At 27.7% G+C, this 27855-nt stretch overlaps 1 protein-coding gene across 1 annotated transcript; it reads right to left on the bottom strand.

Moving 5' to 3' along the window:
• Window positions 1-466: 466 nt before the first annotated feature.
• Window positions 467-26423, bottom strand: LOC132936432 (fibulin-2-like). The gene is given in 10 exon segments (XM_061003159.1): window positions 467-653; window positions 2754-2972; window positions 8337-8477; window positions 9896-10018; window positions 12896-12956; window positions 12958-13094; window positions 13712-13892; window positions 15781-15874; window positions 24760-24925; window positions 26108-26423. Coding segments are annotated over 10 exon segments (1296 nt in total). The 5' UTR covers window positions 26175-26423; the 3' UTR covers window positions 467-546.
• Between the last annotated feature and the right edge of the window lie 1432 nt (window positions 26424-27855).

Raw genomic sequence — 27855 nt, 5'->3', positions numbered from 1 at the left:
AGTTTAAATATTAGAGAGAATTGACCTCTTATAAAATTTAAACGTAAGATTATTTATCTAGAGCATCTCATAGGTTTTTTGTTCTATTTTAATTTTAAAGTGAGTTATAAGTATTTTAAGATTTACAAACAATTTACAATTTTAAAATAATCATAACTTGCTTTAAAATAAAAATATAACAATAAGCTAATGAGATGCCCTAGATAATAACCTTTTATCAAATTTTAAAAGAAGTAAATTCACTCTAATTTTTAATTTAATGGAGCTAAACGTGATCTTCTGATCGTAAAATTTGGTATGTTACGCACTTGTAAGTCGGAGACAACAACATATATCTGTCTAACGTCCTCTTAATTATATAATCAAATTGATAATTAAAATTAAAATAAAAGATTCGGCCGATATTTGTTTTGATTTTTTATGATAAGGATTGTTAATTATAGGCCGTAATTAGAAAAATTAAACATACAAACAAACATTTACTTTTAATATAGATAACACTCGTAGGTATACATTAATATATTATAACAAAATATATTTTTACATTCACCGCAGAGAATTTTTTGATCTGGGTAAACAGTAGTAACTTCCATTCGTGTTGATACACATTTCATTTTTCAAGCACCGATTGGCCAATCTGCATTCATTTATGTCTGCGGAACAACAAAATTCATTATCACAATATTATTCAGTTAAAAAAAAAGGTGAGTAAGTGGATGTCGCTCTGCTGAACAGTAGGTTAGAAGTGGGTCACTGTAATGGATGGTGTTAAATTTGAATTCTATTATATAATATCATAATTATGTAAGAAAAACGATTCTGAGCGAAAACTTCAGTCAGCCTATGAGATTTACCAAGTATATTTGATGGTATTATTGTGAATAAAGTAATTTATATAATATAATATAAACATTCAGTCAAAATGTAATGTACCAGCGGTCATTCGTTTTAGGGTTGCACCAAAAACCAAAATCGATTTTCTCAAAAACAGATTTTGCGTAAAAATTCCCGTTTTTCCTTAATTTTTCTTTTGTTTTTCACGTCGCTTTTGAAAACTGCTGAGAAATTTATAGTTTTGACCCCCCAAAGTACCAACTAGATTCACTTTCCTATCATAAAAGATACTGTTGAAGAAAACCTAAGCTTTTTTACTGTTCTAAAAGGTAATGCAGACACAAAAATAAAAAATAAAAAATTAAAAAAAAAACACACACATCATTGTAAAATACTAAAATCAATACATTCATCGCTCTGCTCAGAATCTAAAATAGGAAATATCACAAATCAGACGGCCGTAATGTTAAAAGCTGGTATGAACGAATTAATTAAATATATTTCCCACCGAAGAGTTAATAGTTTGAACCAAATAAAAGGGGATTGTCGAACAGCCAAAACCAAAATGTTTGAATTGCACTCGGCGTCATTTTGGTTCATCAAAGGTAATGAATAATGATCAAATCGCATTTGGGTTTAAAAACGAATTATGTTCAAATATTGCACAATCCGATCATTCAATACCAACAAACTAAGAACATCAATTTTGAAAAATAACACATTTATGTATTATACCTAATTTACTAATCATGCATTTATGATTATTGTTGTTAATTCAGTGTGGAAAATATAAGTATTCTTATATCATTATATTTTTAAATAATAGCTATGCGTGGGGTGGCAAATTCATGGGGCCCTTCCCCCTTTTGTTCGATCAATTCCAAACCTTCGTTTATATTTCGAAAATTTTTCTATAATCGTACCATCCACTAGCACAGAAAAACAAATGTTTTCTACATAGGTACGTTCAAAAAAGATAGTCATAGTATCTGATTACGATTTGTAAATAAGTAATATTTTGATTATGTCAGAAATTTGATTATTTTTTTTATTTAATGTACTAAAAAACTATGACTTACTGATAGTGCAAATTGTGATTTCACCATCGTTCTTAGCTCGTTAAAATACGTATGTTTAAAAAAAAAAAAAAAAAAAAGGCCGGGTGAATTTGTTCCAAATATTTAATAATATTAAATGTATTTTGTTTGTAATATTACATAATGTACTTAGGTACCTACATCGTTTTTGTTTTGTGTAATTAGTGTAAAAGAAACTAATTTTCTTGTATTCGACCCTATACTATATTGCAGAGTGACTTCTCCAAGGTGTTATACTTTAATTATTTAAAAAAAATCTATATTTGTTAAAAAATCTATTGAATTAAAAAAATCTTTATCTATCTATACGAAATCTATACCACGGTCGTTACAAAACATACACTTTTGGTTACATCTTATATTTATATTATGACCTTCATGCATGACGCTTGAAATAATTAAAACCAAATCGTTTCTTTCATGAATTATTGTTTTCGTAGAATAGTCTAGTTGTGGCATAGACCTCTGCATTACCTTTGCCTTGATCGATGAACGCATATGCCTGACAAAAAATAGAATGCGTTTCTCGTGTGGGAAGGACATTTCAGGCTTGATAGGTGACACACATCCACATACTTATAAACCAAAATATGAACCAACTGAATTTTTAGGCCTTGCAAATAATTGCTGATAATTAAAAAAAAGTGGTTCATTCACTTCATATTATAAACAAATATGGTCCAAACATATTATAGTGTGGGTTCAATCCATTTTGTTCAAACAGAATTTACCGCTCCCCCCCCCCCCCCCCATCTAATATACACATACACAACCAAAAATAAATAAATAAATAATATGTAATAATAATCACATTAGTTATACCTGTGCACTTATTGTTTTGGTCCGTTTCGTAACCACGAAGACATTTCACGCTGCTTCGATTGCTCTGATTTGTGTTGTTAAAGCCTCCTTGAAGAACTCGGCAATTCGGCCCCGTGCAACGTTTCTTATCGCACCGAAAGGAACCAAGTGTATTTCTGCAGATCCAATCCGGGCCCAAGACGCCACAGGTGTCCGTCTTCAGTGCACATTCATCGTCGTCTATGGACACAACACACATTTTGAGCAAACGTTTTAGGTACCTAAATATATTTTTTAAATATCGACATATCTTATCGACTGATTAGAGTGAGAAAATAAAAGTCGTATTCCAAACGCAACATTACTGCAGTATGCTTAATAGTGCTTTATATGATATAATTATAATTGTCTATAAAAAAAATTGAGTCCTAATAATTATAATTTTCATTTTTAATATAAACTATTGGTATTATTATAATGATAATGTCTAACGGATCGCTGTGGCCGTTTCGGAAACCCGACTCATTGGTACGACCCTTTAAAAAAAAGATTATTATTTCTAAGAATACCTACATTTTCTAAAAAATGAATACAATTTTCTAGTGTTGACTTTGATGCAACAAATAGCTTCCATCCATATTTTGGTTTCCACGTGGCTCCGTTAATCGACAATAAAATGCCTAACTTTAAAATCGATAGCGTGTTTGGCGGGTTAAACAAGCATTAATGGCTAATCAGCGACAGTTACAAGCTTTCAATAGGTATAGATAGTCGTTTCCCTCCACAAATGTGGGCTAAATGTTCCCCTTCTTTGACCCCAAATGGCTGTGAATCGTTCCATAGTAAACTCAACAATAAACTCAATACTAATCATCTTAACATTTTTAAGGTTATTGACATACTGACCAAAATAAAATCCTAGACGCAAATAAAATCTCACTGTCATGTCAATAGGTTAGAACTGAATCAAAATAAAACAAAAACAGGACGTGGTGGGGGTCATCATTAATACATTTTTATTTTATGAAATATCCCAAATGGAATGTATAAAAAAACAACTCTCAAACAAATGACCGTAGGTACATGACATTTTGACTGAATGTTTATATTAGCATTTTCTATACATCATAACATTTACCAAATATTTTGACTTATTTTGAACTGTTTACAAACATTTTCAGTTTCCATTTTTTTTTAGTTTTTATTTCTATAAATAGGTATCAATAAAATAAAATGTGTTAGTTAAAAAAGATTGAAAATTTAATAGAAGGCTCCTAATATATTGTTTCAAAGGCAGATGAAAAAATTAAAAGTCCATAGTCACAATTTTTTTATAAGCAGTTAAACTTCAAATATTGACAAAATACGTAAACATAACGACAATTTTTAAAAAACCAGCAACACATTTTTATAATTTATGATTTTTTTGTATAGCTAACCTCAACTTTGCGTATTTACTATGCATATATATTTTTTTTAATTCTACTAATATCTTTTGACACAGTCCTAAGTCTGTATGAAGTAGAAAGTAATTTGTGTTGTCAAAAACGGGAGCCGTTTGAGAATTTATGTATTTACGGGAACTTTTTAAAATTGACCCTTTTGTAAATTGCATCCAAATGGGCTATAGGCGCTTAAAGCTCTTAACTTACCATTACGATTTCTACTTGTCTATTCCAAAGTTTATGTTTGTATGACAAAAATATATAATGATAATAATTTCAAAAATCAGTAAAGAGTTATTAATAAATAGTATGATACTTCTATACTCCTTTATAGATAGTAATTTTGGTAATAAATGTCTTTTTGAGAAAATCGATTTTGGATTTTGGTGCAACTCTAAAACAAATGACCGTAGATACTTGAAAATTTCACTGAATGTTTGTATTAGCATTTTCTCTACACCATAACATTTAACAAATATTTTGACTTATTTTGAGCTGTTTACGGACATTGTCAATTTCTATTTTTTTTAGTTTTTTTTTCTATAAATATCAATAAAATTTTTAGTAATAAAGCTTGAAAATTTAATAGAAGGCTCCTAGGTTATTGTTTCAAAGACAGATGAAAAAAATTAAAAATCCTTAGTCACAAAAAAACAGAAAAATCACGAAAATTAGCAAATTATTTTGAGTTGAGAATTCATAAAAATTTTTTTTTTTAAATCTAAGATTGGAAAATATGATATAAGATTATTCATAAGTTAGTCGACCTTTATCAAAAAAAAAATGTCTACAAGAAAGTCAAATTAAATTTTTATGAGCGTTTGAAATTCATATTTTTACAGCTTTTGATATTCACTCAATATCTCATGTAACGATTTTCTTATTTTGTTGTAATTAAAAAACATATGACTGTAGATACTTGAAAATTTTACTAAATGTTTGTATTAGCATTTTCTATACACGATAAAATTTTAAAAATAATTTGACTCTTTTTGAGCTGTTTTAGTTTTTTTTTCTATAAATATCAATAAAATGTTATTTGTTGGGTAAAAAAGCATGAAAATGTAATATAAGTCTCCTGATATATCGTTCTAATAGCAATTGAAAAATATTAAAAATACATAGGCACAATTTTTTTGTATATGCATTTAAAGTTCAAATTTTGACAAAATTTATTAAATTTATAACTTAATAATTATTTTGTAGTTAAAAATTTATAAAATGTTCAACTTTTATAGCTAAGGATTGAAAATTTAAAACAAGGAGCCACGTAAATAAGTAAATATATAAATTACTTTATTCAAAATAATATCATCAAATATACTTAGTAATATCATAGGCTGACTGACCGTTTTCGCTCAGAATCGTTTTTCTTATACAATGATATTATATCATTGAATTCAAATTTAACACCATCCATTACAGTGACCCACTTGTAACCTAATGTACAGCAGAGCGACATCCGCTTGCCCACCTTTTTTTCTTTTTTTTAAGTATTTGAACAATATATAAAAATATTATAATACTAAACTATAATAACCAGAATTGAATATTACTTTTTTTATAATTAGTATTTTATTAAATGCCAACGACGGCGTACGATTAAATCACAACAATATATCTACCCACATTGATTTTACTCTCTGTTAATATGCAAACCCATGAAGTCTATGCGAATAAATCCGTGGACGGACGAAATGCGGTCACTAAAGCGTCATTAATACGAATTTAGACCCAACCACGGACCTGGTTTTTAGATCATTCGACATCATATTATTATCGTCAGTGAACACAACGTTAATATAATATTGAGTAAGTATATAGGCACTACAATGCACTCCATTACTCGGACGAGATTATAAAATACTCGATCGTGATAAGGTATGGATTAACAAGTACGGGATGATCCATTTCACATAAGACACTCGGTATTTTAGAAAATGATAACGTGTTTGAAAATATTTATTTAACATAACTTTAATTCGTTTCAAAACGACAGTTATCGTTTTTTAAGTTTTTCTCTGTTTTCAAAGATAACATAAACCAATTGGCTATTTTTTGATTTCACTTCCCGAATCGGTATAAAATTTGGAATATTTTGATCTATAAAAATTAAATTTCATACGAGTAGTTTATTAATACATATTATATTTAATTTTTAGATTTAGTAATTTATTATTCTAATAGAAGTGTGGAAGTAATTTTATGTTAAGCTAATTTGTTCAAGAAACATTACATATTATAACATTGTACTAAAAATAATTATAATATTGTAAAATACATTATTGTTATTAACTTATTGGTTATTAAGTAATATCACGTAACGTATAACGGTGTGTATAAGTTCGAGCTTTCGTGGTAAATAAATAACTCCAAATTAGTCTAAATATTTTAAAAATGTCATTGGGAATATTAAATTATTAAATAAAGTTATACATACTTATAGATAAATATAGTATAATGGCTCACAAGTACTTATAAAGTAAATAATTTTTCATTATAGCATAGGAGGTACTAGTTAGCATTTTTATTTTTAGTTTGAATTCGGTTAAAATTAGAACTTCAAATATCCGTAAAAATAATCGTGCCTACTAAGTATAATCAATATATTTTTAAAGCTGAAGATAAATTTAAGAAGAACCTTGTATGTATTCATTTTTTTTTTATCTTAATCTATTAACAAATATTGTCAAAATTGAACCTTCAAACGCTTATATAAAACATTTTGAGTTAGTATTTTTTTGTCTTTTTAAATAGTATTGATATATATATAATAATATAATCATGATGATCCTTGTATTATATTTGTAATCTTTTTACCTTGCATAAATATTTATTTTAATAAATAAAACTAAAGAAATTTGAATATTTAAAACATTTTGTAATTTATGTCATGTCTATAGAGGATGGTAATAAAATCTTATTTAATCTACACCTGTATTGAACATCTATATACTCGATATAATATTTTTTTTATATATATATTTTTATTTGACATAAAAAATCTATACTATTTTTAGCACAATACGTTTATATGATAAGAGAAAAAATAGAAACATGAATTTTTTTGAATAAGCACCCACCCATTAGTGGATCTTGGCTAATGACAATTATTATTTTTTTTTAATTATTTATTATTTATTTTTTATTTTCTCAGAGACGTTAGACATTAAAGTTTTATAAAAGGTCACGGCACCACTTTCTTTTTAATCTGTGATTAGGATTTCCCGGTAGTGTGAGGATGGACAGATCTTTTATGAGAGGGTCTGGTTTTGAAGTCGTTTATGGAAACGTGTGTAGAAAATGTGTGCTTCCGCTTCTATTGTTCTCATATGGAGATCGTTATGAAGGGCTAGGTTAGAGACATAGGGTGGAGCATTGGACAACCGTCGGAGCGCTATATTTTGGAATGTTTCAATTCTATTAGTGTTCGATTTTTTAGCCACGTCAATATAATATTTAAATATATAGATATATTTTATTTTTTTTTATTAATTAGCCCACGACAACTTAGGACATTGGGTGGTTTTTAACTGTGGGGGAGGGTACTGTAGGTTTAAACACGTGTGTTTGTTAGTTTGACAGATTTTTTAGTGGACACCCGTAGGTATCTGTCATGCCCGGGTGGGGGATGACGGCACTTCTCTCCGGACACCGTGACTTGCCCGAAGAAAAATACCGCCCGCAGCCGGGTTTTGAACCGGCGTCGGTGCGCGTCGCAACCGACACCTCAGTTCGCTCGACCACTCCATCCCCCTTTAAATATATTATGAACCTATATATTATATTATTATAATATTATATTATATTATTACTATATTATTGCGTTCCGTTTTCCAGAAATCTACAGAAATTAACCTCACTAAAATTAAAAATATCTCATTGTGAAGATCATAAATTCACTTGAAATTTTTCCCGATTCCAGAACTCATTAAACGACTGACAAAACGGAAACAAACAAAATATTGTTGCGGCGTAGAGCGTAATGCCACTGATTGGCGATAACCTATATTATATTATTATTATAATATAATATAATATTATAACAATGGCAATACGTTTTACAAATCCAAATATTTTCTATATGACGTTGATCGAACCGACTAGATAATATTCTGTTGACCAACTATTATAGTAACGTAATTTTCCACAATCTGACCTATGCATGAAGCTGATTCGACGTCGAGCGTGTACCCTGTTCCGCATCCGGTGAAACGAATACATTGAAATGAACCAGCCGTGTTGTCACATCGCTGAGATTCTTGACACGTGTGCAAGTTTAATTGGCACTCGTTTATGTCTAGAACAACGTAAATTCAATATTTTTTTAATTATTTTTTTGTATTTATTGTTCAAGAAGATAATGGGCCCCATTGAACATATTTGTGTTTATTATGTTTCTTGTTCTACTCATTTTAACATTTTGTAACCTTAGTACGACTATTATTGTAACTGGTTACAAAATATATATAATAATATTATATTATATTATACATTATATAACTCATATTTCAACACATACAATTAAAGTATTACCTATGTGTCATCATATTTGTCCCTAAAAATGTATAAAGCCTATTATGTTACAGATACAGCTCGACCACCGGGTCGTAAAGCTATAGAATTTATTAGTTAGGATTAGGTTTCGATAATAGTGTATAGTGATTATAGTGATAGTTCAAAAACATAGGTAATAATCGTATTCTATCTTTCATAGGTACTAAAAGCATAGGTACAAGGTAGGAGGTATTAGACATAACAGTATAAAATCTGATTGATCCATAACAGAAAACTAATACTAATATAAATACTTACCTACTGATAATTACAAATTAAAAACTTAGCTATAGGTACATGCAATTAAATTATTAATTTGGTTATTAACGAACATTTTTTGAAAACTTTGACTATACATTATTATAAAAAATAAGCTACCTGCCTTCTGATATTTATTTAAATTATATTTATAGATAATTATTTATAGTTTATCTACATAAGGTCTACTATTGTGATTTATAGACTGTGGCCTACTCCTACAGTTCTACATAATATATTTGATTGACGACACTAGAATTTGTTTAATTCTACAATTTATCTGTGAATTGTACCTTATAAATATTTTGCTTATTTAATATTAAACAAACCTTATTTAGTATAAAAGCACGAATAAAATTTGACTTTTCAGCATTAATTGAGTATGATTAGTAAATCCTAGCATTAACTAGTAAACCCTACCTTTACCAAGTGATCGACGTCTGTAACATAAATGTGCTACAAATGTAATATTTATATGTATATGTACATCGGTGGCATATTTATGGGGAGGTGCAACTGTGCAAGGGGTCTCCAATTCTCTTCCTTCACTTTCATTTTATTATATTCTTAAATATTTTATTGAACTTAAGAAGGAAAAAGAATACATAAATCTAGAATATTGATTATGAAAATTATTTCCCATTTGGTATCATGATGCGGATAAAAATATAAAAATTTTAAATTGTGATAAAGATACCTCAATATATCTAACCTATACATCAAATAGTTGTTTTAAATATTCTGTAATAAATAGTCGACAATATTTTCAATCTTTTTGGTTTCAATCTACTTAGGAACTGAGTGATCAGTTGTATATTTATAATTTTTTTGCATTTTTAGGTGGCTATAAAATTATTCCTTATAATTGTAATTATACGCTTTTTAAAAAAAAAAACATGTTACCTGTGCATGCATTGGTTACTTTGTCCAATTGATAACCACTTTTACAATGACATTTATAGCTTCCAGGTAAATTTTTGCACTGTTCATTTATTTCGCATGGTTGTTGAGAACATTCATCTATATCTATAAAACAAATTTTATTAATCGAAAACAATTTTAATAAATATATTTTTTCTAATAAACTTTGATCAGGAATTTGTGGGGGGGGGGGGGGGGCATTTTTTCGTGTCTGATTTTAAAAGTAGCTCCATGGACCGGTTAGAAAAAACATACATAACCATTTTTATAATTTCGAGGAAATTTAATATTATTATATATGACTTACTGTAAAGTGTGTGAAGTTGCCCTCCCCCCCCCCCCCCCATATTCGGCAAATCGATCCGGACCGATTGTAAGTTAAAGATATTCATTTGTAAGTATTTGTAAGTTGGTTTTCAGAGTTTGTAAGTTAAACCCCTACCCGTTAGTGTATTACTCAAATCCGCTCTAAGTGATAACTTCATTATAATTATAATATGATACTTCACCCATTCTCCAGAAAATCTGGTTTTTCGACTGTAGTACCATCCACCACCACGGGAAAACTAATTTTTATCTACATAATATCAAAAAAAATTGTTGAATAACATAAATCAAAACAATTAATTAATGAAACTATAATAATATGTCAAAATAATTAATTAAACTAAGCTGTTAGTACATTAATAATATTTAAAAATAATTGTGTTAATTTTTTTTATGAATAGTTTTTTTTTAACAAATATACATTTTTTATCAGACTTATCAAATAAACATTTTTTATTAAAAAGATTTTCTTAATGAATAGATTTTTTTGTCAAGTATAGATTTTTTAACTACCATAAATTGCACGTAGATTTAAAAAGCCAATTTTAAAAAGCTTATTACAATGAAATTAAGAAGTACTAAATTCAATAAACTAAATTAAATAGATTTTTTAATGTATATTTATAATTAATAATAAATTGATACTTTAAAATATTAAAGAATGACTAAAAAAAATTAACTAATCAAACGTTATTACATTTTTAATAATTTTTAGTCATTTTTATTTTTTCTATTTTTTAAATTGTTTAATTACATTTTTATTACTTTATATATACATACATTTTATTAAGTATTTCTATATGAATCATTTTTATTCATTTTTTTGAAATTGTATATTCTAATTAATTATAAATATACATTAATTTTTACTCGTTTTATAAGAGTCAGTTATATTAATTATTTTCAATCAACAATTATTATTTTCTTGTTTAAGTCAATCAAGATATTTTGTATTAAAAAAAATTTTTGATGAAATAAGTATAGACTTTTTATTGAATATGGATTTATATCACGATTTTTTATATCTGTATCAGTTTTATAAAGCTAGGATATCTTATTCAAACAACATTTTTTTATTTTACTCAGATTTTATATTAAATTTGGCTTTATAAATCTAAGTTCAATCTATAGTAGTTAAGAAATCTATACTTGACAAAAAAATCTATTCATTAAGAAAATCTTTTTAATAAAAAATGTATATTTGATAAGTCGGATAAAAAATGTATATTTGTTAAAAAAACTATTCATAAAAAAAATGAACACAATTATTTTTAAATATTATTAATGTATTAAAAGCTTAGTTTAATTAATTATTTTGACATATTATTATAGTTTCATTAATTAATTGTTTTGATTTATGTTATTCAACAATTTTTTTTGATATTATGTAGATAAAAATTAGTTTTCCCGTGGTGGTGGATGGTACTACAGTCGAAAAACCAGATTTTCTGGAGAATGGGTGAAGTATCATATAATTATAATGAAGTTATCACTTAGAGCGGATTTGAGTAATACACCAACGGGTAGGGGTTTAACTTACAAACTCTGAAAACCAACTTACAAATACTTACAAATGAATATCTTTAACTTACAATCGGTCCAGATCGATTTGCCGAATATGGGGGGGGGGGGGCTGATTGTTAATATCTAGGGCTGTAGATATCTCAGTGAGAACCAACTTATATGGGGGATATGGGGGATATGGGGGGATGGATTTTCGGCATTTTGCTATAGGGTAGGGGTTTAACTTACAAATTCCAAAAACCAACTAAGTACTACAAAAATATTATTAATAAATAAAAATTAATGTTTTTATATTTTAGATTCTGAGCTAAGCGATGAATGTATTGATTTTACAATGATGTGTGTTTTTTTAAAATTTTGATGTGTATACACAGGTATGTCTATAATATAAACAAACAAATTTATTCTGATTTTTTTTTTTTTTCGATTCGTCTAATTTTTCATTATTAAATAATATTGAACAATTAATAACATTTTCATAATAGAGATTATTATAGTCTTATTTACCTAATCTAATTTAATAATATTTAATTTTTTACCGAACATTTTAAAAATTTAACGTTTTTTTCAAACTGGTATGTGCATTAATGTATACACCTATAACCACGTTTAAAATTATTTGTATTTTTTTTTAGATATTATAAATAATATATTTTTTTAATCTGATATGGTACCCTACTAAAAAATGTTAGGTATAAATATTAAATAAATATTGATTAATTATTAAGTATTTAAAATTAATATGAGATGATGTGGACCACTAAGGCACTAACATCACTAGTTCACTTTTCAACTCCACACATTATAAGACAAATAGATCAGCATAAGTGTCAAATTGGTACACTATCTGAATATAGGCGTGCTAGAAACACACAAGACACCTATCTCATGGACGTTAGTGCGCGAATGTAGTAAACGAGTTCCAGGATAAGGCCATTTTATGTGAAGTGTTGTTCCTGTTATGGCAGTATATACGTAAGCATTGTATCTTTATTTATTTTGTTATTATTAGCTATTACAATCATATAGAGTTTAATTGTTATTTAAAATTATAACAAAATGAATACTTAACATTATGGACTACCTAAGACATTCTAATATAATATATCTTTATGAGAAACAATTATTTACCTTCGCATTTTTGTCCATACGCATTATAAGCATATCCAGGATCACAAATATGTTTTTTTTTTATACATAGTTAATTTTTCAGGAACCATAGACATCGTCAATGGTGGCAGGCGTGGTTGACATTCAAATCCATTTTTTGTGCTTATACATATTTCGCTGGACGTGCAACTATGTGTTCCAAGAGTACAATCATTTGATTCTGCACATACATAAATTGAATAAATATCCAATAAAGATAATAATATCATGATGTAATAATTTAAGTCTTAAGTATAGGCAATATTATATTGAAATTTGTTTAATATGCTTTTTTTTAGTATTATTATTATCTATGAGACTTCCTGTTTACATAATATTATTATAAATGTTATTTAATAACTCCCTAAGTACCTAGTAGTCCAGTTCTTAGTATATTGATTAACATGAAAAGATCATGTACTTATGAATTTAAATTTTAAAAAAAGTTAAACATTTGACTTTAAATCCAGCCTTACTACCTTGAGTGTCCTTTACGTGATAGCTTAAAGTATCTATAAATGCTTTCTTCAAACAATTATTATTTAAATTCATGTGAGATAAACGAATATTGTTTAATTACATTTGTATGCAGGTACACTTTACGGAATAACTGGGTACCACTAAAAAGCATAATATTATAACCTATCGATATCTAATACAATTACAAATTACAAAATATATCATATTTGATAGGTAGGTACTTTGATCTGTTGACATTAAATTATCATTAATTTATTCAAAATTGAGGTATTATATTAGTTTAAAACAATGTGAGCTTAATAAACAAATATAACTGACCAGCAGCTGCCACATAATTATTTTTAGTTTCTGTCGAAATTGATTTTACTTTTGTAGTAGCTATACTGCAGCATGACTGATACACTTCACCCCATTGATGTTCGTGAAACAATGGAGTTGATTGACATATCGTTTTTGTTGAACCAACAGCAACACCGATTTTACATATTTCACAGCACATCTATTCATAGGTAGTAAATAATTACAAATCATAAACATTAAACATAGTACGATATATAGTTAAAATGTAAATATCAGGAAGTTTTAATCCCATAGTTATTTTAACTGTTAGGTGCAACCCATTTGTAGTGGTCCTATAGTGAGAAATTATTTACCTATTATGAAATATACTAATATCATAGGTAAATAATGCTACACCTTAGCAGATTGCCTTAACAAATATCTACAACGATTATACATAATACATTAAACAATCTAATAATAAAAAAAATTGATAAATGTAGATAAAAAATAATATATACTATTGTTTAATAAGTTAATAATATGTGCTTCTAAAGTTTTCTCCAAGAGCATTAATTAATAAATCCATTTATGTTTTAAAAAAAATATTTATTAGTGCGTTTAAACCAACCAGACATCTCGAGTTTTAGTATAGTAAAAATATCAACATTATACAGAAGACAACTATATTTTTACAATTAAAACAGTTTGTTTTGGCCACTATTGAGATAACATACACATAATTATAATATTTAACTATAAATACAAATCCCTAAAAACACAAACAAATGTACATCAGCAGTCGTTCCAATTTAAATATTATACCTTTTGAGTTTTGATTAAACATAAGCTCTCGAAAAGCTTTACCTCAAAGAATCCGAAGCCATATACTATAAATGTCAAAGAACTCTATAGTTTTGTTTTACATTTTTTGCTGGCACATAAATAAATTATATTTAGCTCGTTTAACCTAGAATCAAACCGTTTTTCAACTACTTATATGTTTGTATGAAATCACGTATTCACATCATGACAAATTTGTTTTTATAATTTAACATTAGTTTTTATAAAGTCTGCGTCATACTTATTATCTTATTTAGGTAGTTTGATTTTTTATGTACGTTTAATCGAATAATATTATCCGAACGAATACTAAAATTATATATAATATAGGTACAGTTAACAATTTACAAGCATTGAATTTTTTGTAAAAGTGTATCAATAGTTTTATTTCAAGATTTTCAAACGAAATTATTTATTAAATATTTAAACACCGCCTGGAGTGTCGTCAGTGGGCGGCTTCTCCACTCTGTATAGTTACTGATACTCAACCTCATTTATGCTTATTATACAAAAATTTTATAGATCGTACAATGTAAAAAAAATATATTCAATACGTTTTTAGCAACGGACGCATAAAATTGGAAATATTATGAGCAGCAAATATTATAATTTATATTGTATAACACAGCATGTCAATATGTCAGTAAAACCATATAGATACTATATAACTATAAACTATTTACCATATAATAATAAGCACCTATCATGTAAGTAACTTATTTGTTGACATATTATGAACTTAGATATTTTCAATAACAGTCATAATATTATAATAATATATTATAAAAATCTGGGATGCTGTGGCTGGAATTTGTGACTCCACCTTTATTGGGCCAATGTGCTTAATATTTATAATATCACACTTAATATGCATTAAAATAATATCGTGTTAAAAAAAAGTTAATCTACATAACATTATAGTTTTAAAATATTCAGGTAGATATAATTATAATTGTTACATAGTAGATATACATTTAAATCGTGTTCTTCGCAGAATATTTATCTTAGTAAACTATAATTTATGTATTAAATTATAAATGTAACTTATAATCACTTTACTACCATACATTATTATATATTTCTATACACACGTCCCATTCGTTAATCGCCCCATATCAGACAAAAGTGAAAAAAAAACTCCCGTTATAATGGCATAACAATACTGAGTAGGTACCTACTGACTAATAATAGTATTTAACAAGTTATTTTACTTAAATATTAATTTATATAATATAACGAATCATCTATATAAGTTGTATACGTACCATGAAATCCACTTGATTTCTTCCCATTTGTGGTTTTTCGTTGCAAATTCCATTTTCCAGCCCGACCTGTTTCCCTTCGTTACATCGTATTTCTCTATAATTTATAAAAATAAATATTAAAGTTTAAAATAATAATGATTTTAGTTTTTATCAAACAAAAATATGTAGTTATTTTGTTTGATATCACGTGGCTTCAGAGTTTTTGTCTAAAACAGTAGAATGTATGTAATGACTAATGCTTATTATTTAAGCATCTAAGGTAATACTACTAACTACTATTATTATAATTACGAGAGTTTCCCGAGTGCGTCCCAAGAAAATAGATCATATTTTTTACGTAGCCCGGATTCATCCTAGACCCTAGTTCATAGTTACATTTAATTTTTTTTTTATTATTATAGTTTACGCCAATTTTTCAACATTTTAAGTTTGGGTGAGTTTACTACATTTTTATAATATTGTTTTTTCTTCCAGTAAGAACTTATCTATAATTCATTTTTATATTTTTTGAACATTTTGAATATTAAATTTTAAGTTTATTATTAACACTTTAAACTTCAGTCTAATTTCACTACATCGTGTGTCAGTTGACTATTCAGTAATAATCACACTTATTGACCTAAATGAGCTGTCGTGGTGCTCGTTTATTATCGATGTTAAAATAAAACGTGGTTCTCCACAGTTGCCACTGTGGTTGTAAAAATTACTTATATTATTGTACATATTTTGTACTATAATAGCCGATAGTCGGTTGTGTCTCGTAAAAAGTATTGGCTGCGGACCGAAGCGGACGTGCGACTCACTCGGACTATTTGATAAAATTTGTCGATAAGACTGCGGATGCATTCGGGCAATTTAATATAATTTATCGATAAGACTGCGGATGCACTCAGGCCATAAAAAAGGTAAAAATTAAAAATGGGACGCACTCGGGACATCCCTATTTTTATGACGGGCAATGATAAGTTTCCATTGTCCACAAGAATCAAAAGCCAGCTGAGACATATTATATTGTACCAATCTTTCGTTTCAATTTGTAATTTTCTTTGCGTTGTTGTTTTTTAAATTTGAACGTGACACTAATTTGTCGTATTTAAATAAAAATATACCAAGTGCGGTGTATTGAGATTTGTTAATGAAGTTTAGGTGAGCTCGGACATATTTTAACGACTTGCCTTGGGTATGTGGAATTTTTTTGCATTTCACATTGTTTTGAAAGACGTTTATGACATAACACTATAGGGTTCGGGACTTTTTACATTTACGTGTTTTTTTTAGTGGTCGAAGATTATTCAAGTTATAAATGTGTCTTATGATATGGCAAAATTAAATACAAAGTTTGAACTAGCATAGTTTTGCATATTTCGTCAAATTTTAGAAAAAGTGCATATTTGAGCAATTTTTACCACATTTATGCAGGCTAAAATAGTGTTTGAGATTTAGAGGGGCTGAAGCCCAAGCCCTACTAAAATAATAAAGAATAAGCTTAAAAAAAAATAAGAAAATGTTTGGGAGGACCGTTAAAATTGTTAGTAGAGGCTTGGCCCTATTAATACCCCCCCCCCCCTATTTTCGCATATGGTACGGAGGTAGGTACGTAAGATTTTATGAGTTCCTTTCTTGACAAAACTATGGTAAAACTAATTGACATCTACATTCTAGATTGTACGAAGAAATGAAAATCAGTAGATTCATGTTCGTTTATTACAGCGTTCGCATCATATCACGTTATTTCGTTAATTCTCAACCCAGTACCTAAATGTGCAGTCAGTATTTTTAAAAATAAAGTTATTTTATTTCACGATAGTTTAAAAATGGCAAGTAAAACATGCAAGTAATAGTGGCCATGTATAAATCAATATATATTCGAATTAGTAAACCAGTAAATAAATTCTTTTTATTATGTAGGTACCTACTTATTTTTGAGTTTTTAATACCAAAATTGTAAATAGTTTAAAAATGTAGCGGCATATATTGAATCATATTTTGCCAATTTTTACTGCATATACTGCATATACGCATGCATATTTCGATAATTTTTAGTACAACAATAGTTCCGTTAATATAACGTTTATGTTTCAAAAAGCCTTTTTCTACGTTGCATGTAGTTGAGTACGGAGAAAACTTAAAACAATGTGTTTTTTTTAAATTGAAAGTACAATGTGAACATTGTGCTGTGAACAAAAGGCCAGCTTAAAGTTTTATTCGTACGAATTAAATCTCGACAATTCAAAACATCACTGAAAATTATTTTCGCAATGATTATAATACGGTGTATAATTCTACATTGTATTTTAGTCACTCGAGCCAACATAACAGTTCACCGTCTACTGCGAAATGGCTCTATTTACTGCACCAGCGAATTCATAATGACAGCCCGACAGTATGACGGTCGTTATCGACTCTAATATAATGTAGGTATATGACGTAATATTTTGTTTTGTTTGCGTGTATAAAATACGTAATTTGGTCCTTTTACAGCCAACAATTATTTGTCATTAATTTTTAAGTCCAAAAAAAAATATTGTTAACGAAGGTAAAGATATAAAATGTGCATACATAATTTGATAATATTTGATAGATTGTGGTGCACAGTGGAATAGTCTACATTTACAAAATAATTGGGAAATAATGACTACAAACGGTGGACAAAACATTTTGAATTAAATTAAGACCATACCTTTTGAATAAATATAAATATTTTCTGTAACCAATATATTATTATTTCCACATATATTGATAAGAAGTAACTACAGAAACTAAGTTTGAATTTTAAAATTAACTCATTAGCCATTCAGTAATATTAACGGAGCTCCACTACAATAATATTGTCCTACTCTCCCAGAGATTTATTTGGCACCGATCGTGTGGCACTTTTCTATATGGAGAGATTGCTTGCGTCTATAACTATTAGTATCTAAAAATATTAATATAATATAACAATTACTTAACCCTTATTATTATAGTTCAAGCTTATTCTCTAATGATTGTAAAAATTATTTTTTACTAATGATACTATTAAGTAATAGAAGTGACCTAACCTAATCTGCATGAGATTAACTGCAATTACGTAATGGCGCACTGCAGTTTTCACTGATAAAATTGACGTAATAATATATGCCACTACTCCACACGGTATAGTAAAGTAATATCGATTATATTATCGGATACCGACTATCATATTGTAATATTATTATTATTGTCGTTTGTACGTTAGTCGTTAACGATATAGATATTACTATAAGTAGTATGTTTTTTTTTTAAACGTAGGTATAGGTAATAGATATTTAATAATATTACACATAATGTTAATAGACATGCGGGCTCTTTTTTTGGATAAATTATACATTTAGGTACTAGTCGTCGAGGTACAAACATTTTATTTCATAATATATTATGCCCTCTAAAATCCGACAAATTGTATTCAAGGTTTAACTTGGGTTTTACAAAATATAAACACACACTGCAATAATATTATAACAAAGCAAAAATAATACACAACCGTAAAATGTACATATTTTGTACACTGTTCTAAAAAAAACCCCTATGGAGTTAAGTCGTGTAACTATTTTGCAGACGTTTAATAAGGTGTAACTTAGATTTTAAAAGTTTATCTAGCTGGTATATTATACTCGTGTTATTAGCCACGGTTTCCACGACTGCAAGTATGCTTATACCAAGTACAAAAGTACACTAATAATCAAATGAGCGAGCCTCTTACGAATAATAAGTGTTCCGATGGGCGACGACTGACATATGTTTATCAAGCATATTTGAGTATTTGACTTGAATAATGCTGATGCTTTGACTTTTGTGACACGTTCATACCGAAAATCTACGAAAATGAACAAACGATATTGTATAGTGGACAGTTCCTACGGTACATGGAACATATACCATATGTAACATGGGTATACTATATTATGTATCTACTAGTATAGCTATAATGATGAATACGGCTCTATTTCTGAGGATATTTTATAATTTATTTACATAACTATATTTATAATTTATTTTTCTATTTGTACATTTTAGTACTTATGGTTAGAGATGGGAGCTCGGTAAATCTGCCCGTAAATTTTACGGGTAAGAGTAAATTTAAGTACATTTTACCGGGTAAATTTTTTTTACCGTTCATAAAATCGAGTGACCCCCCCTCATTTTTAATGTTTTTACTTGTATAATAACTTTTATTTAGGAAGCCAGAGTAGCCTATACGACTATAAGGACAGACACTATATTTTAGTGTATAGTCGTATAATATCCGTATAGAAAAATTTAGGTTAGATATAGGTTTGTAGTTAGTAAAAATTAAAAAAAATTCATCCTACATCTACACATTTCATAAAAATGTTTTTAGAAGGATCAAAGAGTCAACGTACTTTGCAGTTTATACACCCTTCTACGCTGTCGGTATTGATTTATATGTTTACACAAATAATATAACATATATTACCTATATACTATGTTTTTGGAAAAAATATAAGTTTAACCTATCATAAATATATATGTAAAACTTACCGGTACACATTTTTTTTTACAAATTTTACCAATTTACCAAATTTAACGTAAATTTTACTGGTAAAATTACCAAAAAATGTGTACCGGTAAGTTCCACATATCTACTTATGATAGGTTAAACTTATATTTTTTCCAAAAACATAGTATATACTATATGTTATATTATTTGTGTAAACATATAAATCAATACCGACAGCGTAGAAGGGTGTATAAACTGCAAAGTACGTCGACTCTTTGTATAAATAGCTTAAAATTATAAATTTTAATATATTAGAAATGGAATTTTGTAGGTATGATAAAGAATGTAATAGTGGAATGTTTAAAGTTTTTACGTTTGATATTTTTTAAGCACCTAATTAATAACAGTCGTTTTAGGAGAAATTGTCATTATACGTTTTATTATGTCTACAAAATGTTAACTTATACCTAACACTAATACAAAATATATGTATAGTCACATGCATTGTTATGTCATCAACGAAATACTTTTTTTTTAATTCCTAAATTCCAAATGTCAATACTCAATAAAAAAACATTTTTTTTTTTATTATTATTATTTCATGCCTAGAAAATCTATTATATCAATAATAATTTTTGGTGTAAATATCAAGCCTATTACTTTTTGAATTACAACATCAAATAAAATTGATATTGTTTAAAACTGGTGTTTTGTAATATTCTACATTTTTTCAGTTATCTTAGATTCTGAGCAGAGCAATGAATATATTGATTTCATTATAACGTGTGTACTGTGTATTTTTATGAGTCTGAAGACACTTTAATAAATAATAATAATAATAAATAATTTATAAAGTACCTTGTTGAAAAAATGCTTAGATTTTCAATTTAAAAGGTGGTTTCTTTTAACAAATTGGGTTTAATTGATACTATGGAAGGTCAAAAGAAAAAATTCTCAGTATTTTTCCAAACAATGAAGCTACTATTTTTTAATTAATTTTAAAAGGACTTGGTGTAAAAATGTTTTAGCTTAAAATGTATAGAAATTTTAATTTGTATAGCTAACGCTTGAATATGTAATACAAGATTTCCGATAAGTATTTATTATTGTAACCAAAATATCAAAATAATAAAATATGGACTACATTTTTTTTTATAAATATTTTATACTCAAATATGATCAAAAGTAGATACTTAAACGATCCACAACGATTTAAGTATTTTTTTTTGTAATTTAAAAATATTATTCGTGGGTAATTATTACATTTTGAAAAAAATTAGTTCAACATACTATATTACTTATAGTAAAATAAATTACCTACTATGCTCTTATTAGTAGCAATGATAAACCTTATTATCTATTATTATTTTTGGTGGTTACCAAAGTGCTGAAACTGCGTAATGTTCAAATCAATTCAGCAGTCAGAAGATATTTAAAAAAAAACGTAGCAGTGAAAAGGTTAGTATCAATATAAATAATAATATATGATTAAATATGTTTTTTATAATATAGGCTGCAGACCATTTTCACTCAGAATTGTATTTTGAAGTGATCACTTATTGTAAAGTGAGTTTAATTTTTGTATTGTTTTATTTTATTTTTTTTGACAAAATTTGTGAAAATTATGAAAAATTGGATATTATTTTGAGTTATAAATTCATAACAGGGACGGAGTGGCCATGGGTGGCATTTTTCTTCGGGCAAGTCACGGTGTCCGGAGAACAAGTGCCGCCATCCACCACCCGGGCATGGCAGATACCTACGGGTGCCCAAATCAAAAATTCTGCCAAAACAAACACACACGTGTTCCTCCTCCTACCAACAAAAAACCTATACAAACAATAAACAAAAATAGCTAATGGCCTTAGTTGCCGGGCTCAGGCTCAATAAAAAAAAAAAAAAAATTCATAACATTTTTATTTTTATACCCAAGGTTTGAAAATGAAATACAAGATTCCTCGGAATTTTTTCTAAGCTAACAACATTTTTACGAAATTGGATATTATCCATAAATTAACCGTTTCTCATCGAAATAATTTCTTATTTTATTGTACTTAACTCAAAAGCATATAACCACAGATACTTAAAATGTTCACCAAATTTCTATACATAATGAGATTTTCAAAATATTTTGACTCTTTTTGAGTTATTTAAAAAAATTTTAAATTGTTTAGTTTATTTTTACAGATATCGATAAAGTCGATTATAAGGATAAATATATTCATGTTTGCAAGGCTGGGCAAGTTCATGATTTTTTTTAACTCAGTTAAGTTAAGTTAATATGCACCAATAACAAAAAGTTAAAAGTTAAAAGTTAATTTAACTCTAGGTTAACTCAGTTAAGTTAAAAGTTAATTCACACTTTTTGTTAACTTTTTATTAAGTTAAAAAAAATTAATTTGTTTATACAACGATAGCGTACATAATTTTTCCAACCCAAAACTAAATTATAGGATATAGTGTTAATACATCATACAGTATTTCCATATAAGTTAGATTCGAATAATATAAATTTTTAACTTTAAATAATTTACGATACATATTTTTTGACATGAAAACAAAATAGACTGAAATAGTGAAATATTATAAAATTAAAAACAAAATAAATGAACTTAACTTACTTATTAAAATGAAAAATTAACGAGTTAATTTCACATTAATTAAGAAAGAAATTTATTAAGTTAACAGTTAAGTTAATACAAAGCCAAAAGTAACTAGTTAGTTAAAAAGTTGAAAAAAAATTAACTTTTTAATTTAACTTTAACTTTTTAACTCGTTAATGCCCAGCTTTGCATGTTTGTGGTATAAATATCTAATATTAGTCATAATATTGTGGTTAGAAAATAATGATATACATAATGGTAACAAGTATCAAGTCCCTGTGACGGTTAATAGTTTCTAAATTACAACAAAAAACTAAAAACGTTGTCCTTCATTTAAATATTCAATTTCGTCAGTATTAACTGAAATTCAAATGTTTATAAAGAACAATGTTATTTTGTTATTTTTTAATGATGAAAGGAAAACTTGAGAGGGATTTTGTATTAAATGTTCAATCCTCAGCTTTACAAATTGAACATTTTGTAATTTTTAAGAGATAAAATCATTTGAATTGTTTGTGATTTTTTCAAACACTTACAAAAAAAACTGTGCCTATGTATTTTTAATATTTTTAAATATTACAATAAGAAAAGTTAATGTGGAATATATTATATTATTATTATATTTTCAAGATTATTCACCGAGCCTAAAAAGTGTATAAACATTTTGAAATGCAATAAAAAAAAATTCAAATGTCTATAGCATAAAATAGCTTAAAATTTGTCAGTATATTTAGAAAATTTCACTGTAGAAAATGATACTTTAAGTAACAGAAGTAATTTTTAAGTTTTACGGATAATAATTTTTGATATACAACAAAAAACTAATATTATTTTATAAGAAATTGTAATTTCATAGTTTTATTTTATAGTTGGTACTTGTAGGTACCTATCATAACTATGCTATTTCATAAAATTATCAGACGCTCATAAAAAATAAAAGTGGATTTAAATTATAAAATTTTATATTTTTCTAAGAAATAATTATTATATAGAACTTTTTACTACATTTTTAAATCTTATATGATTCCTTAACAATAAAACCATTTTTTCGATTTAGCTGAATTTTCTAAAAATGTTAACTTATAAGAAAACGATTATTAAAATATTGTAACTATGTATTAATGATATTTTTAATAAAATTGATATATGAAACGCTACTTATAAGGAAAAAATTAAATTGTCAAGCATTTTTATCTAAAAAAAAAATTGCATAATAGATTAAACTAAAAAAAAAAACTGAAAATTAGTTAAAAATTTAAATTATCTATAAAGGCACAAGTACTGATATTAATGATAATAATAATAATAATATAATAATATAACTTTAATTAAATAGTATAAAAAGATCCAAAAAATGTTGAGTCCCCAGAAGTCTTAATTTTACACTGCATCACAGATTGGACATTATTAGTGGCAATTTAGTGATATTTTTTTTGTAACAAATAATATCGAAATTTTATTGTAAAACTTTCAAAACCACTAAGTTGTATATTTTTATTCTTTTTTAAAAATATGCGAATTACTCCTTATCTTTCATGGTTAATGTATAGTTTCACAAATATTGACAAAAACTAACGACTAACTTCCACCATCGTGTTACAGAACCAAATAGACAGTAGAGTTAAATTGTTAAAATACTTTAGCCTTTATTTTTCATTTTAAAGTTTTTTTTTACGTATTTTCGAGAAATATTATAGATGCGTAAGTATATCCAAAACGAGCGACAGTTTTCCGAACAACACAATTTCGCGCTCAAATCGTCAAAAATAATAATGGCAATATACCTAAGTATTGTATATATTATTATTACCTATCATGGAACAGCAATAAATAAAATAATTCAAAAGCTGAGGTTTTACAATAATAATATATTACGTTACACTATAATATACATACCTCAACGACTGCAAACAACACGCCCCGACCGTGGTCAGACACATCGTATTGTGTTCGACGTTGACATTGAACAAAGGGAACGACAGAGTGATATTGCAAGATTTTTTTTCCACGCTCCACGTTTTTCCCGTGTTACAACAATGGTTTAACGTGCTTTCCAAGTCCCCTGTACAGTTGAACACTTTATCATTATTATTGTGTGATCGGCGATCGCCATGATGGACGGGCGCGGGGTGCACAAAGTCAAAAGCCATTAAATTATGTAGGTGAAAGCGCGTACGGAGTGATTCATTTTAACGGGACAGATTTTTTTGCTTTTTATTTTAAAGTACGTTTTTGCTATTTTGGTTTGACAATTGCAGACGTCAAAGTGTTTGCATAACACGACTGTGGTCTAAGACGATAAATTATTATTATAATAAATCAAACGGTTGACTGTATTTGTTTTTTCATCGTAGTTGTTATTTCGTTTTTGGAGAAAAATTGTTCACTTCTAAATGAGATGTGACGTCGTGTATGATTATTATTGTTATTATTGTTTTTATTATTATAAATGTTTAAAGTTAAAGCAAATGTAGACAGTGAAATAAATAATTGTGACAAGGAGTCAAAACCAAGCAAAAGTCTAATAGTCTACTTGGTGGAACTAATAGTCGAAATTCTCAGACCCTTGGGGTGTGAGGAAAGGCTCCTAATAAGAGTTATTACAATGTACAAGAAGGTCGTGAAAATTAAATAAGTACATATGACGTGTATTATTGTATTAGTGTATTAGTGTATAGTATATTAGTATGTACATCGATAATGTACTGTTTAAGGGTTCTTTTTAAGATTTCGTATATGGATCCGGATCCAAGTCTCCGTTCGTCTAAACTTTAAACGCCATTAATAATCAAAAACCATTTTGTTCAATACCTATTTGCACAAAATGTCTAGAAAAGTTTTCTGCTAAGAAATTAAAACTAAGCGATTTAGTGAAAAATAAAAATGTACAGAAATCGCCTTAAAAATATTAGTGCAGCTGCTACTTTCAGAAAGTTGAACGGGTAAGTAACTTCTTGGCTAGGTATACATTGTACAACAGTAGGTACCTATGTATAACCTATCGTATTCTATAATAATGTATAAGAACTATTATAAATTACCATAAAATAATTAATAGGTATAATAATACTATAGTAGACATCGTAAAAATGAATATCGGAATCGCGGTTCCATTTTAATTCAACAACTTCAACGTGACGTCGTGACGACATCATGGTACATCGCGGTTGGGTGCCGGTCATAGCTGGTAGGTAATACTAGGTATAATAGGTATAATATTATAGTGTAGACGTAAAATACTTGCCGGCCGAAAACGAGTGTTGGACGGAAAAGGTGAAAACCAACAATATCGTCGTAGCGGCAGTCTTCATTTCGTAAAGTTTTTCCGAATATTGCACAACGGTCGACGATTGCCGGTTATTCGATTATGGTATAACTGTTCCGGGCGGACGTCCGACGAAATCGGCTATCGGACAGTAAATGTAGTGTGAGGACGGTGCGTTGTTTCCAACACAAAATATAATATTATAATTTACGCTTTAAATACGATTGATACGATGCGCGGCGACACGACATAATATTATATTTTGATATGCAGTGCGCAGTGATTCTGAGTACTTATATACAATACCCGTGATTATACGCAGTAAATTACGTTATTGTTTATCTGCGCGACTATTGCTGCAGCGGACTATAGAGTCTATAAAACACTTTTTATTTTATTATTATTATTATTATTATTACTATTATTATTAACATGCGACGCACGCCGTTATTAAACGTGCTGAATAAGACGCACGAGCAGATGCAGTGAGAAACAAAAACAAAATATCAATATTATTATATTCGTGTGTATTAACAGATAATATTATTATTATTTGAAAAACTTATTATTATTATTATTATTATTAACCAATAAAATATGGCAATAATTATTATAATAACTTTGTGCATGTACGTCGTACGTCGTCACACTCCGTTTCAACTTAAAATCGAATTATTCGTGGAGATTTTTTTTTATCGTCGGACTGCTGCAGACGTCTAGGGAATATAATATTAAATTGGTAAATAAAATTGTTTAAAAAAATAATAAAAGTCCTTGTATTTTTTCTAAGATATTTCCTGACAGCTATGCGTTAAAATAATCTTCTTGCATATATTTAATTATGATTATAATATGATATACTGATGACTAATGGACGATATAATGTAATATCGCCGTTCACCCACAATGCCGCCACGAATATAAACCGGGATGAATAAGTGTTATACATAATACAAAGGCGCCTATTGTATTGTACCGAATACCGTATTGTTACTATTCATTGCAGCACTTGGTGGTATAATGTTCTCTTTGTCCTGTATATTGATAGGTACTCAAGTCTAGTGCGCACACACGGTATACATAATATATATAATGCAAAGCTGGGCAAATTCACTAATTTTTTTAACTCGTCAAGTTAATCGAGTTGAAAGTTAACAGTTTTTTTTAACTTTTAAAAGTTACAAGTTAAATAGAAAAAAGTTACTTAAAATGACGCTATTCCCGCATGCGTTGTCTCCGTCTTACAAATGTACCATATAGCAAAAAATTGTTTTGCGTGGGACAACTATGCTCTATTGGTATTTATAGTAGAAATTTAGAATTACCAAAATACCAAAACGCATAGGGAACAACTTTATCTGTGTCGTAGGGTTATTAATTTCTTGATAGCATTTACCAATATAGTTTTTAATAATTAAATGAAAAAAACTTATCTAAAATCCCAATGTTCTCAAACCGGTAACTTTAATTTTATTTATGTTATCCAAATAATAAAAACGCTACGGATACAGATAAAATTGTTCTCTATGCGTTGTGAAATTTTGGTAATTTTACTATAAATAACGAGGGAGCATAGTTGTTCCGCGCAAAACAGTATTTTGCTATGTTGTACATTTGTAAGACGGAGACAACACATGCGGGTATAGCGTCCTTTTAACTTTCTCAAAAATCAAGTAACATTTTTTTTTTAACTGAATAGAATAATTACAATCTATGTATAAGCACAA

Source organism: Metopolophium dirhodum, chromosome 1, assembly GCF_019925205.1.
Source record: "Metopolophium dirhodum isolate CAU chromosome 1, ASM1992520v1, whole genome shotgun sequence".
Taxonomy (NCBI): domain Eukaryota; kingdom Metazoa; phylum Arthropoda; class Insecta; order Hemiptera; family Aphididae; genus Metopolophium; species Metopolophium dirhodum.
The sequence above is the reverse complement of the archived record's forward strand: the minus strand, read 5'-3'. Positions and strand labels throughout refer to the sequence as shown.